The sequence below is a fragment of the Tachyglossus aculeatus genome, chromosome 2 (genome assembly GCF_015852505.1).
Source record: "Tachyglossus aculeatus isolate mTacAcu1 chromosome 2, mTacAcu1.pri, whole genome shotgun sequence".
Lineage (NCBI taxonomy): Eukaryota > Metazoa > Chordata > Mammalia > Monotremata > Tachyglossidae > Tachyglossus > Tachyglossus aculeatus.
In genome coordinates, this window is record NC_052067.1 from 85,144,539 (window position 1) to 85,157,652 (window position 13,114).

The following is a 13,114-nucleotide window of genomic DNA, read 5'->3' on the forward strand; positions in this document are numbered from 1 at the left end:
GCTCAGACCTGGGTTGCAGAAAACCTGGGTTCTAATCCCTGTTCTGCCAAATCAATCAATCAATCAATCGTATTTATTGAGCGCTTACTGTGTGCAGAGCACTGTACTAAGTGCTTGGGAAGTACAAATCGGCAACACATAGAGACAGTCCCTACCCAACAGTGGGCTCACAGTCTAGAAGGGGGAGACAGAGAACAAAACCAAACCTACTAACAAAATAAAATAAATAGAATAGATATGTGCATGTAAGATAAATAAATAAATAGAGTAATAAATATATACAAACATATATACAAATATACAGGTGCTGTGGGGAAGGGAAGGAGGTAAGATGGGGGGATGGATAGGGGGACGAGGGGGAGAAGAAGGAAGGAGCTCAGTCTGGGAAGGCCTCCTGGAGGAGGTGAGCTCTCAGTAGGGCCTTGAAGGGAGGAAGAGAGCTAGCTTGGCGGATGGGCAGTGGGAGGGCATTCCAGGCCCGGGGGATGAGGTGGGCCAGGGGTCGATGGCGGGACAGGCGAGAATGAGGTATGGTGAGGAGATTAGCAGCAGAGGAGCGGAGGATGCGGGGTGGGCTGTAGACGGAGAGAAGGGAGATGAGGTATGAGGGGGCGAGGTGATGGACAGCCTTGAAGCCCAGGGTGAGGAGTTTCTGCTTGATGCGCAGATTGATTGGTAGCCACTGGAGATTTTTGAGGAGGGGAGTAACATGCCTAGGGTGTTTCTGGACAAAGACAATCCGGGCAGCAGCATGAAGTATGGATTGAAGTGGGGAGACACGAGGATGGGAGATCAGAGAGAAGGCTGATGCAGTAGTCCAGACGGGATAGGATGAGAGCTTGAACGAGCAGGGTAGCGGTTTGGATGGAGAGGAAAGGGTGGATCTTGGCAATGTTGCGAAGCTGAGACCAGCAGGTTTTGGTGACGGTTTGGATGTGAGGGGTGAATGAGAGAGCGGAGTCGAGGATGACACCGAAGTTGCGGGCTTGTGAGACGGGAAGGATGGTAGTGACGTCAACAGAGATGGGAAAGGCAGGGAGAGGGCAGGGTTTGGGAGGGAAGACAAGGAGTTCAGTCACTGTTCTAAGTGCTGGATACTAAGCACTTGGAAGAGTACAATATAGCGGAATATTGTCCTTCACAGCCCTCCAATTCCCTTGTCCTGGGAGACTCTCTCAATCTCCTTACCTCTTCTAGTGGTCTTTGAAACCTCACAACTTCCACCTCATGTAGCCTTCTCAAACACCATTGCCTTAATTTTCGAGGCTGCCCTCTTAATGTCTACAGCCCTTTCTGTTGTGACCCTCTCAGCGCTATTGATCCCCTTTTTGATCCCCGAACTAGGCCCCATGACTGCCCCTTGGCTGACATAACTCATTTTCTTATGTCAGCCTTTCAGTCCTCATGACCCCTTTCTCTCTGGCCACTTGGAACCCTTTATGGTGATAACATCTCATGGCACTCTTTTCAGCCCCACCACGGTTGCCCTCTCAGCCACCATGATTCCCCATTCTCCATTTTCAGTGCATGCCTTGGACCTATGGTGATGGGATGTCAGCTGTTAGGGTCAAATATTTGTTTTATCAGTCATTCAGAGTTTCCTGCACAAGACAAATATATTTACCATTGATGTGGAACACACATTTGCCGTGGTTAGGAGGAAAATATTAATCAGTTCAATATTCCTTTTTTATATCCTTGTTTTCCATTTGTAAGAGTATATTTTAATAGAGAAGATATTTTAATAAATTATCAACCCATTAAAATGCCTCAACCTATTTGATGCCAGAGAATCGATTAAATAGAAATTAGAGAGCTAAACAGCATGGGGATGGGAATGATGATATCTAAATAGATAAATAAATAAATAATAAATAAATATCTAAGTAAAAAGAGAACACAAAGGTTTTGTTCTCTAAAGGTCCAATTCTGGTATAACCCTAGGCTTGAAGAATAAAAGTCATGCTCAGTTCAAGCAGCGGAACTCATTTCCTCATTTCCTCTCATGTTCTCTTTTCCATCCTGATTCCTAGTGAAAGTCCATGCTGTTGTCCTGCCACCATGAAAAGATCACTTTGCTCTAGTCACATCCTGTCCAAATGTTAATGTTTATCACTTCTTCTTCCTTTCCTTCCTCTCTCATCCCTCTTCCCTCCTTCCTCTTCCCTCCTTTTTCCTTCTTCCCCCTTCTCCCTCCTCCTTCCGAACTTCCTGCCTCTTTCCTCTTCCCTCCTCTCTCCTACCTTCTTTCTCCTTCCTCCCACTTCCCTCTTCCTTTATCTTTTTCCCTCCCCCTCCTCCTTTTTCCCCCTTCCTACTTCCCTCATCTTCTCTCCCTCCTCTGTCCTCCTTTCTCCCTCCTCTTTCTTCTCTCCTCCCCTTCCTTATTCCTTATTTTTTCCCTTCTTCCTCCCTTCTCCTTCCTCCCTCCTTCTCACCCTCCAGCTCTCCAAATTTTCACACAGAAAACAGATTTTTAAAGACTTGAAATTCCACCATGATTCTAGGATGAACAGTGTAACTCAGGATTTTTCGAGGTCCTCGTTGCTCCCTGGTTGCCAATGAGAACAAAAATTGAAGTGATACTAGTAGTCAATCAATCAATCCATCAATCATATTTATTGAGTGTTTATTATGTGCAGAGCATTGTACTAAGTGCTTGGGAGAGTACAAGATAGAAGAATTGGTAGATATATTCCCTGTCCACAACTAGTTTACAATTTAGAGGGAAAGACAAACATTGATAAAAAGAAACAAATTATGGGTATGTACATAAGTGCTGTGGGGCTGAGGGTAGGATGAATAAAGGGTGCAAATCTAAGTACAAGGGCATTGCAGAGGGAATAGAAGAAGAAATCAGGGCCTCCATGACCCACTCCACTCATACAGGGACTGAATAATTTCACTTGAAGCCTAAGTCCCTGGAGGGGAGAGATGCTATCTCCTTACACACCATCCCCACAATATGTTTGAAGGTGTGAGAGCTAATGCTGACTCATTAACCTGTTAACTGTGCACAAATAATAAATAATCATGGTATTTGTTAAGCACTTACTATGTAACAAAAACTGTTTTCAGCGCTGTAATAAATACAAGTTTATCAGGTCGGACCCAGTCCCTCTCCCACACGGGGTTCGCAGTCAAAATAGGAGGGAGAACAGGTATTGAATTCTCATTTTATAGTTGAGAAAACCGAGGCACAGAAAAGTTAAGTGAGTTGCCCAAGGTCAAACAGCAGACAAGTGGTGGATCCAGAATTAGAATGCAGCTCCTCTGATTCTCAGCCCTTGCTCTTTCCACTAAACCACGCTATTTCCTGTAATCAGTCAATCAGTGGTATTTATTGAGCGCTTACTGTGGGCAGAGTACTGCACCAAGCACTTGGGAGAGTACAGTATAACAGAGCTGGTAGCTATGTTCCTTGCCCAGAATGAGCTTACAGCCAAGAATGTGGGACTCAGTTTCTCCTTTTGTTGCTGAGAACAGGGATGATGTGGTATGTGACTCCAGGTAGGTTACTCAGACTCCAGGCTCTGCTTCTGGGTTCAAATCAGGACATCCTCCCAGGAATGAGTTTAAAGAACAATCCTACAAACTGGGAAATCCCAAGGAGGTTTCCTGAAATCCGAAGTCTTTCAGCCGTGTCCCCTCAAGACTGAAAACTTGTTGTGAGCAGGGAACGTGTCTACCAACTCCGTTATATTGTGCTCTCCTAAGCTCTGAGAACAATGCTCTGTGCACAGTAAGCACTTAATAAATTCCACTGAGTGGCAGATTGGTTGTCCTAGGGAAACAGGTTACCGCTCCCCTGATCCCAGGGCAGGCTGCTTCCTGCTTATTAGACGTGCTGGACTGAGAAGGCAGAGTGGAGAAAGTTGACTTCAACAGCCTGTGTCAGCAGTGCCTGAAACTCTTCTTGTGAAATGGTGGGAAGTAAACCCAAAACCGGGAAGCTTCCCTCCCGACAACGTTCGCTGCATCCAAGCTGAGCCGAACCAGTGTGAGGGGGACCAAGAATGTGCCGGAATGCAGAAATGCTGCTACGCTCTCTGTGGCCTGAAGTGCAACGGTCCTCAGGGAACCACTGACTCTCACAAAGTCAAGGCTGGGCTGGAGCCTAGGGTCACGGTTTGGCTGGGCATCAGAGACAAAGAAAGGCCTGGACCAAGATGTGGTAAAAAGGGGGAACTGTCCGGTGGTGAACATGAAATGCGCCATGCTCAACCCTCCGAACCGCTGCCTGATGGATTTTGAGTGCCGTCCACATAAGACATTCTGTGAGGGAGCCTACAGGAAGGCCTGTGTCAGGCCAGAAAGAAATCGAGCAGTTGCGGTTGAGATGTCCCCAGCAATAAGGTCCAACCGGCTGGCTCCCAGCCCCCGGCCCAGGGCCACCCCCTCTGTCTTTCTGTGACTTTCGAGGGGTCTGCCCTTGCCCCTACTGCTGCTGTTTATTTTATTTTGTTAATATGTTTTGTTTTGTTGTCTGTCTCCCCCTTCTAGACTGTGAGCCTGTTGTTGGGTAGGGACCGTCTCTATATGTTGCCGACTTGTACTTCCCAAGTGCTTAGTACAGTGCTCTGCACACAGTAAGTGCTCAGTAAATATGATTGAAACTTCCTCGATCTTCCCAACTGAACCCGAACTTCTTTCCTTCCTGGTCCTGTGCTTATTGATTTCTCTCTGGGCCACCTCCCATTTGACCCATCTGATTAAACCGACTCTGTCAGTAGAGAATGGAGGTGATTTTGAGCCAGGTAACTTGGGCAAACTCAGAAAATTCAGGAACTGCATAATAATAATAATTATGGCATTTGTTAAGCACTAACTAAGTTCCAGGCACTACTAAGCACTTGGGTGGATACAAGCAAATGGAGTTGGACACAGTACCTGTCCCATGTGGGTCTTCACAAGTGAAGGAACTGAGGCCCCAAAAAGTGAAGTTACTTGCCCAAGGTCACACAGCATACAAGTGGCAGAGTCAGGATTAGAACTCATGGCCTTCCAACTTCCAGGTCCATGCTCTATCCACCAAGCCATGCTGCTTCCCATAAAGCAGGGATCCTCTAGACTGTAGGTTAATGGATAGGGAATATGTCTATCAACTCGGTTGCATCGTATTCTTCAAGCGCACAGTACAGTGCTTTGCACACAGCAAGTGCTCAATTAATACCATTGATGATGGTGGTAACAATCCAGCAGAATGGCAGAGTGAACAATCCAGCTGGGAAGGCAGAGATGGTGGGACTCTGGGCCTGGGGGAGAGAGAGAGAGAGCAGAGAGAAAATACTTCGTTGCATAATCTATCTGGCTGTCAAATTCTTCAAGTTGCCTGCCCCCCAAGGACAGTAATAGAAAACCCAAATATACTAATTCTGAAGACATGCTGAAATGAATGGTGGAAAGAGAGAGAGACGGGTGGATACAGAGATATAAAAAAAGAAGCAGGAAAAGAAAGATAGTCACACGAGGAAAAGGAAAGTAGCACAGACCAAAAGGAGAGTCAGAACCTTAGAAGTGTAGACAAGCTGGTAATAGAAAAATACATCTGTCACCAGCCTCCTGGTGAGTTAGAAAAGTTTACTTTTCTATCCAAAATAAGAATAATAATAATTGTCATATTTACCAAGCACTATACTTGGTAGGTAGGTACAAGATAATAAGGACAGACAGTCCCTGTCCCACAAGGGGTTCACAGTTTAGGTAGGAGGGGAGAACAGGTTTTGAATATCCATTTTTCAGGTGTGGAATCTGAGGCAGAGAAGGTCATATGGCAGGCAAACCCACCTCTCCTGACTCCCAAATCCATGCCAACATGCTTCTCTCAGAAAGGGGTCTCATATCTGAGTGATGTTTCCAGTGTGGGCACCCCATCATTCCCACAGGATGAGTGACCCTGACTCTCAGAAACATCTCGGCCACCCAGTTCCCTCCCTCAAGTGGCCCTGTCTGCTGTTATTCTTTAGTGTTCAGCTAGCATTAGTCAGGCACATTTTTTTCTCCGTTACTTAGCTAAAAGATTCCCTTAAAACGTGCAGACCTCCACCTCACCGTATCAGCCCTTCAGTCCTTCTCAGCTTTTTCATAGGTGGAGGCTCCTCCCTGTCTCTAAAAAAGTAGCAAAAGGCCAAAGTTTGCAGCTAGATAATGGAGGGGTAGAATTACATGAGTCACATGGCAGAGCTCAGTCTCTGAGTAATGAAACAGGACACTGTTGAAGGAAAAGTCAGAAGAGTTGAAACATAAACACACAGAGGAAAGGAGGGAAACAGAGAGTAGCAAAATCTCTCAGCAGGCAGCTTAAAAGACCCAGGTAACAGGCAGCAGCTCTGGAAGCCTCTGGTGCCCAGGTGGACATCTAGCTGGAGATAGAGAGAAGAGGCCGGAGATGGTCAGAGAGACGGACAAGCCAAGACTCATAAAATAATCCTCTGGCTCAGAAGGCGCCTAAAGGTAAGACTGAATTTGCCTGCAAATGCAGATGAGATGCATGAACAAGCACACACAAATTGAGAGAGCACATATACCTACCCGCACAGAGGAAGCTCATACAGACTTACCCACATAGGAACTATACTTAGACAAATACACCTAGAGAAAACACTGGTACACACATCTGTATAGGGAGCCGTACACACCCACATACAGACTGACAATACTCAATTTACCTCAATCACAAACACACACACCCCAATATACAAGGACATTATCTACCAGTCACACAGGGATCCCAACCTTACTGCATTATTCTACCTACGCTGGATATTCACAGAATGTGACAGATTCAGACCACTGGGACGTAGTGACACATGGAAACAAAGTCAGAGAGATAAAAGATACACAGAAATAATAAAATAAATTCAGACAGAAAGGAAGAAACAAAGACAGAGACATATCCACAAACCCTGAAATAGAGATAGAGGCATGCAAATATCTAGGCACAAACCTAGAGGTCTATCTATCAGTCCGTGGTATTTACTGAGCACTGTACTAAGCACTTTGGAGAGTACAATACAACAGAGTTGGTAGACGTATTCCATAGCACCAGTTTGAAAACAGGCATTCTGTTCTTCTAATCAAATATAGCATGACTGCTCCATTCTCCACCTTGTTTGTTTGTTTTTTTAATGGTATTTGTTAACTGATTACCTTTGTTCCAGGCAATGTACTAAGTAGATAAAAAAAATAATCAGGTTGGACCCAGTCCGTGTGCCACATAGGGCTCACAGTCTTAATCTCCATTTTACAGATGAGGTAACTGAGGCATAGAGAAGTGAAATGACTTGCCCGCGATCGTTCAGCGGGAGTGGCGGAGTCGGGATTAGAACCCAGGATCCTTAACTTCCAGGTCGGTGCTCTTTCCACTAGGACACACTGCTACTCAACCGGAGAAGCAGCATGATGTCATGGGTAGAGCACAGGCCCGGGGGGGTCAGATAGTCATGGGTTCTAATCCTAGCTCCACCACTTGTTTGCTGTGTATCCTTGTGCAAGTCACTTCACTTCTCTCTGCCCCAGTTACCTCATCTATAAAATGGGGATTAAGACTGTGAGCCCCACCGGGGAAGAGGACTGTGTCCAACCTGATTTGCTTGTATCCACACCAGTCTTTAAAACAGTGCCTGACACATCAAGCAATCAATCAATCAATCGTATTTATTGAGTGCTTACTGTGTGCAGAGCACTGCACTAAGCTCTTGGGAAGTACAAGTTGGCAACATGTAGAGACAGTCCCTACCCAACAGTGGGCTCACAGTCTAGAAGGGGGAGACAGAGAACCAAACCAAACATACTAACAAAATAAAATAAATAGAATAGATATGTACAAGTAAAATAAATAAATAAATAGAGTAATAAATATGTACAAACATATATACATATATACAGGTGCTGTGGGGAAGGGAAGGAGGTAAGATGGGGGGACGGAGAGGGGGACGAGGGGGAGAGGAAGGAAGGGGCTCAATGTATAATAAGTGCTTAATGAATACTACAATTATTATTTCTACTAATGCTTAAAAGAATGCTCTGCATACAGTAGGTGCTCAGTAAATACTATTGATTGATTAGCCAGTCATGTTGAGAAGGGCCAACAGTAGTGAACTCTGGGTTATAGAACCAGCTCTACAGCTTCCTGCCCCTAGTTTGCTCCGGCCCTACTCTGCCTGGGGCCCCTTTAACAACCTGGAGAGAGATAGAGAGAAGAGAAAGGCTTCACTTTACCTTTCATTCATTCATTTAATCGTATTTATTGAGAGCTTACTGTGCGCAGAGCACTATAATAAGCGCTTGGGAAGTGCAAGTCAGCAACATATAGAGACGGTCCCTACCCAACAACAGGCTCACAGTCTGCCTCTCCGGGAAAAGGGTCCCGACACATTCAGAAGGACTCAAGTGATGGGAGGAGAACCGGAAGAAATGTAATTGGCTGATCCAGGCCTTTGCCTAGGACTCTTATCATTCAATCAATCAATGGTATTTATTGAGCACTTACTATGTGCAGAGCACTATACTAAGCACACGGGAAGTGCAAATCGGCAACATATAGAGACGGTCCCTAACCAACAACAGGCTCACAGTCTGCCTCTCCCGGAAAAGGGTCCCGACATGCATTCAGAAGCACTCAAGTGATGAGAGGAGAACCAGAAGAAATGTAATTGGTCGATTGGTTAATTGGCCCTTGCCTAGGACTGTTATCATTCAATCAATCAATGGTATTTATTGAGTGCTTACTATGTGCAGAGCACTGTACTAAGCACTAGGGAGAGTGCAACACAACACAATTAGCCAACACACTCTCTGCCCATAATGAGCTTACAGTCTAGTGGGAGCTACAGTGTAGTCTCTCATCCTGTTCCTTCCCTTCCCCTTCTCCCCTGCAGCCCATCCCCGTTCTGGGCCCTCCTAGGTGTGTGGATACTTGTTACTGGCCTTCCCTCCTGGGCACCATCTGGCTTGAAGTTCCTGGAGGGCCCGAGAATGCATCACCTGTTTTGTTTTGTTGTCTGTCTCCCCCTTCTAGACTGTGAGCCCATTGTTGGGTGGGAACCATCTATATATTGCTGACTTGTACTTCCCGAGTGCTTAGTACAGTGCTGTGCACACAGTAAGTGCTCAATAAATACGATTGAATGAATTTTCTTACTGAGACTACAAGCCCGATGAGGGACAGGGACCGTGTCTGATCTGATTAGCTTGTATCTACCCCAGTGCTTACTACAGTGCTTGGCATATAGCATAATGGGTAAAGCATGGGCCTGGGAGTTAGAAGGTCATGGGTTCTAATCCCAGCTTCACCACTGTCTGCCGTGTGGCCTTGGGCAAATCATTTCACTTCTCTGTACCTCAGTTACCTCATCTGTAAATTGGGATTAAGACTTTGAGCCCTACGCACTATAGGGACTGTGTCCAACCTGATTTTCTTCTATCCACCCCAGCGCTCAGTACAGTGTCTGGCACATAGTAAGTGCTTAACAAGTACCATTATCATTATTGTTGTTATAGTAGGCATTTAACTAGTGCCAGTAAAGAAAGGAAAGAAGATGGAGAGAGGAGACATTGATTAGGATCCTGGAGGAGATGGGGTTTTGAAATGGCTTTGAAGACAGGGCGAGTTATGGTCATGCCTGGTAGTTTTATTTTAAGCATCCAGGCTTTCTCCACTGAGGCTCTTGCCACCAAGTCCCAGGACAGAGAGGTGGGGCCCATATTTTGGGAGAGAGGAAAGGGGACTAATAGACACTACCACCATTTTGAAAAACTCCTCACCTTTGGCTTTAAAGCACTCAATCACCTTTGCCCCTTTCTACCTCCGCTCCCGACTCTCCTACTAAAACCTAGCTCATGCACTTTACTCCTCTAATGCTAATCTTCTCACCGTACCTCGGTCTTGATTATCTTGCCAAGGACTTCTCACCCACATCTTACCTCATCCCTAGAACACCCTCCCACCTCATCAGACAGATAATTGCTCGCCCCCACTTCAAAGTCTTATTGAAGGCACATCTCCTCCAAGAAGCCTTCCCTGACTAAGCCCTCCTCTTCTCTTCTCCCACTCCCTTCTGTGTTGCCCTGACTTGCTCCCTTCATTCATCCTCCCTCCCATCCCCACAGCACCTATGTATATATCTGTAGTTTATTTATTTATTCATGCATATTAATGTCTGTCTCCCCATCTAGACTGTGAGTTCGTTGTGGGCAGGGAATGTGTCTTGTTTGTTGCTGTATTGTACTCTCCCAAGTACTCTCACAGTAAGCGCTCAATAAATATGATTGATTGAATGAATGAATGAAGAGTAGGTCCCATTGGAGTTGTAGTTCCAGCCCACCTAAAATTTGCAATGCCAATATCAGTTCCATTCTGAAGAGACCCTCAGCTTACACTCAGAAAAAGCCTAGTATTCCCTGAGTGTCTATCACAGCATCCTACCCCAGCAAGGGCTGGACTGACTGCTATGCGCTCTTCCAAGCACTTAATACAATGCAGAGCACACAGCAAGTGCTCAGTAAATGCAATGGAATGAATGAATGAATGCCCAAGGTGGAAAAGAGAGACGCACACAGCCTGCACCTGAAGTGCTCTAGATCGCAATAGTTCCCACCCATTCCCTCCTCTCAGAGGAAGCCCATCCCCTAACATTTCCTTGCATTAAGGACAAGTGTAAACCTGCATCCAAGCCTCAAAGTCTGGCAGAACCTCATTTTGTTCATTTTATTCATTCAATCGTATTTTTTGAGCGCTTACTGTGTACAGAGCACTGTACTAAGCTCTTGGGAAGTACAAGTTGGCAACATATAGAGATGGTCCCTACCCAACAGCGGGCTCACAGTCTAGAAGGGGGAGACAGACAACAAAACAAAACATATTAACAAAATGAAAGAAATAGAATATGTACATATGTACAAGTAAAATAGAGTAATAAATCTGTACAAATATATATACAGGTGCTGTGGGAAAGGGAAGGAGGTAGGGTGGGGTGATGGGGAGGGGGAGAGGAAGGAGGGGGCTTAGTCTGGGAAGGCCTCCTGGAGGAGGTGAGCTCTCAGTAGGGCTTTGAAGGGAGGAAGAGAGCTAACTAGGCGGATGTGGGGAGGAAGGGCATTCCAGGCCAGGGGGAGGATGTGGGCCGGGGGTCGACGGTGGGGCAGGTGAGAACAAGGCACAGTGAGGAGGTTAGTGGCAGAGGAGCAGAGGGTGCAGGCTGGACTGTAGAAGGAAAGAAGGGAGGTGAGGTAGGAGGGGGCGAAGTGATGGAGAGTCTTGAAGCTGAGAGTGAGGAGTTTTTGCCTGATGCGTAGGTTGATTGGTAGTCACTGGAGATTTTTGAGGAGGGGAGTAACATGCCCAGAGTGTTTCTGCACAAAGATGATCCGGGTAGCAGCATGTAGTATAGATTGAAGTTGAGAGAGACAGGAGGACGGGAGATCAGAGAGGAGGCTGATGCAATAATCCAGTCAGGATAGGATGAGAGATTGAACCAGCAGGGTAGCGGTTTGGATGGAGAGGAAAGAGTGGATCTTGGCGATGTTGCGGAGGTGAGACCGGCAGTTTTTGGTGACGGATTGGATGTGTGGGGTGAACGAGAGAGCAGAGTCGAGGATGACACCAAGGTTGTGGGCTTGTGAGACGGGAAGGATGGTAGTGCTGTCTACAGTGATGGGAAAGTCAAGGAGAGGGCAGGGTTTGGGAGGGAAGATAAGAAGTTCAGTCTTGGACATATTGAGTTTCAGATGGCGGGCAGATATCCAGATGGAGATGCCCTGAAGGCAGGAGGAGACACGAGCCTGAATGGAGGGAGAGAGAGCAGGGGCAGAGATTTAGGTCATTTCCCTAACAGCCCCATGGAGCGGTACCGTAGAACTGCTTAGAATAGCACATTTCCACTGTGGAAGATGATTTCCTTGTCTGTATTCTGGAGACCAGCTGCCTCCTCCCAAACCTTGGGTATTACAGGCAGCTTCTGTGCAGGAGAAATGAAGGAGCAATTTGAGGGAGAATAATAATTTTAGAGCAACTCATTCCATGCCAACTGGGATTGCCCAGTGTGATTTCACATGACCGGAGGGGATTTGTCAAGCCTTCACCATTGGCTAAGCATCTTTAAGGTTAATGAATAACTAGGGAAAGGCAATTTTTAAAAAAACAAAACAAAAATCTAGAGTACTTGGCACAGGAGTACATTGCAAAACCTCCCTAACAAACTCCCATTTCCTGTGCCAGCCTCTTGGGAGCCACTCTCCTGGGAGCTCTTTGAATCATGTGAGTAATCGTAACTTGTGGTGCACTAAGGGCCTGCCTAATTTTACCCTTAGGCTCACAGTGGGATCTACTAATAGCTCTGTGCTTTGTCTGAAATGGGATTTTTTTCCTTCTGTAAATATGCCAGGATTCTTTATTTTGTTTCAGTGATCACTGGATTTCAGCCATGTGGAAAGCTTACGTGGAAATCTTGACGCTCTGTGTCCTTCAGACCAGTGCTCTGGAGAAGTTTACCGCGGCCGTGTACGAGCACTCTGTGATATTGCCCATTAGAACCTCCACACCTGTTTCCTATGAAGATGCCTTAAGTTTGATGAACCAAAACATTGTTGTTTTGGAGAGAGCTATCATGTCGGCAGCTGAACAGGTAGTATCGCTTTGCAGGGCGGGGATCTTCTTTTCAACGAGCAGAGGATTAGGACTGTGATTTTCTTCTGGGGTTCTTTTTGGGGAGAGGTCTTCTGTTTTAAATTATTATTATTATTATTACTGTGGTATTTGTTAAGGGCTTACTATGTGCCAAGCACTGTACTAAGCCCTGGGACGCATACAGTCCCTGTCCCTAATGGGGCTCACAGCCTAAGAGGGATGGAGAACAGGTATTGAACCTTCACTGGACATATGGGGAAACTGAGGCACAGAGCGGTTATGTGGCTTGCCCAAGGTCTTACAGCAGGCAAGTGGTAGAGCCAAAATTAGAATCCAGACCCTCTGGCTTCCAGGCCTGTGTTCTTTCCACTAGTACATGCTTACAGCCTCAAAGTCTGAGGCTGGCACAGAGGGAAGTTTTAGCCCTCTGTATTCTGGGTATATTGAGAGGAGTTTTGTAAAGAATCCTTTAAAGCTTCCAGAAGAAGA

At 46.1% G+C, this 13,114-nt stretch overlaps 1 protein-coding gene across 3 annotated transcripts in view; it reads left to right on the forward strand.

Annotated features, from left to right (window-relative positions):
- Positions 1 to 5,953: 5,953 nt before the first annotated feature.
- VNN1 (vanin 1) overlaps positions 5,954 to 13,114 on the forward strand; it is a 30,498-nt gene continuing 23,337 nt past the window's right edge. Inside the window, exons 1-2 of one of the 3 annotated variants that reach the window (XM_038767481.1) lie at positions 5,954 to 6,453; positions 12,404 to 12,623. In XM_038767481.1, the coding sequence (XP_038623409.1) occupies positions 12,423 to 12,623 (201 nt within the window). In that variant the 5' untranslated portion in view covers positions 5,954 to 6,453; positions 12,404 to 12,422. Of the gene's footprint in view, positions 6,454 to 12,403; positions 12,624 to 13,114 lie in introns of those variants that run through there. The other 2 variants (XM_038767489.1, XM_038767498.1) reach the window with 2 other exon arrangements.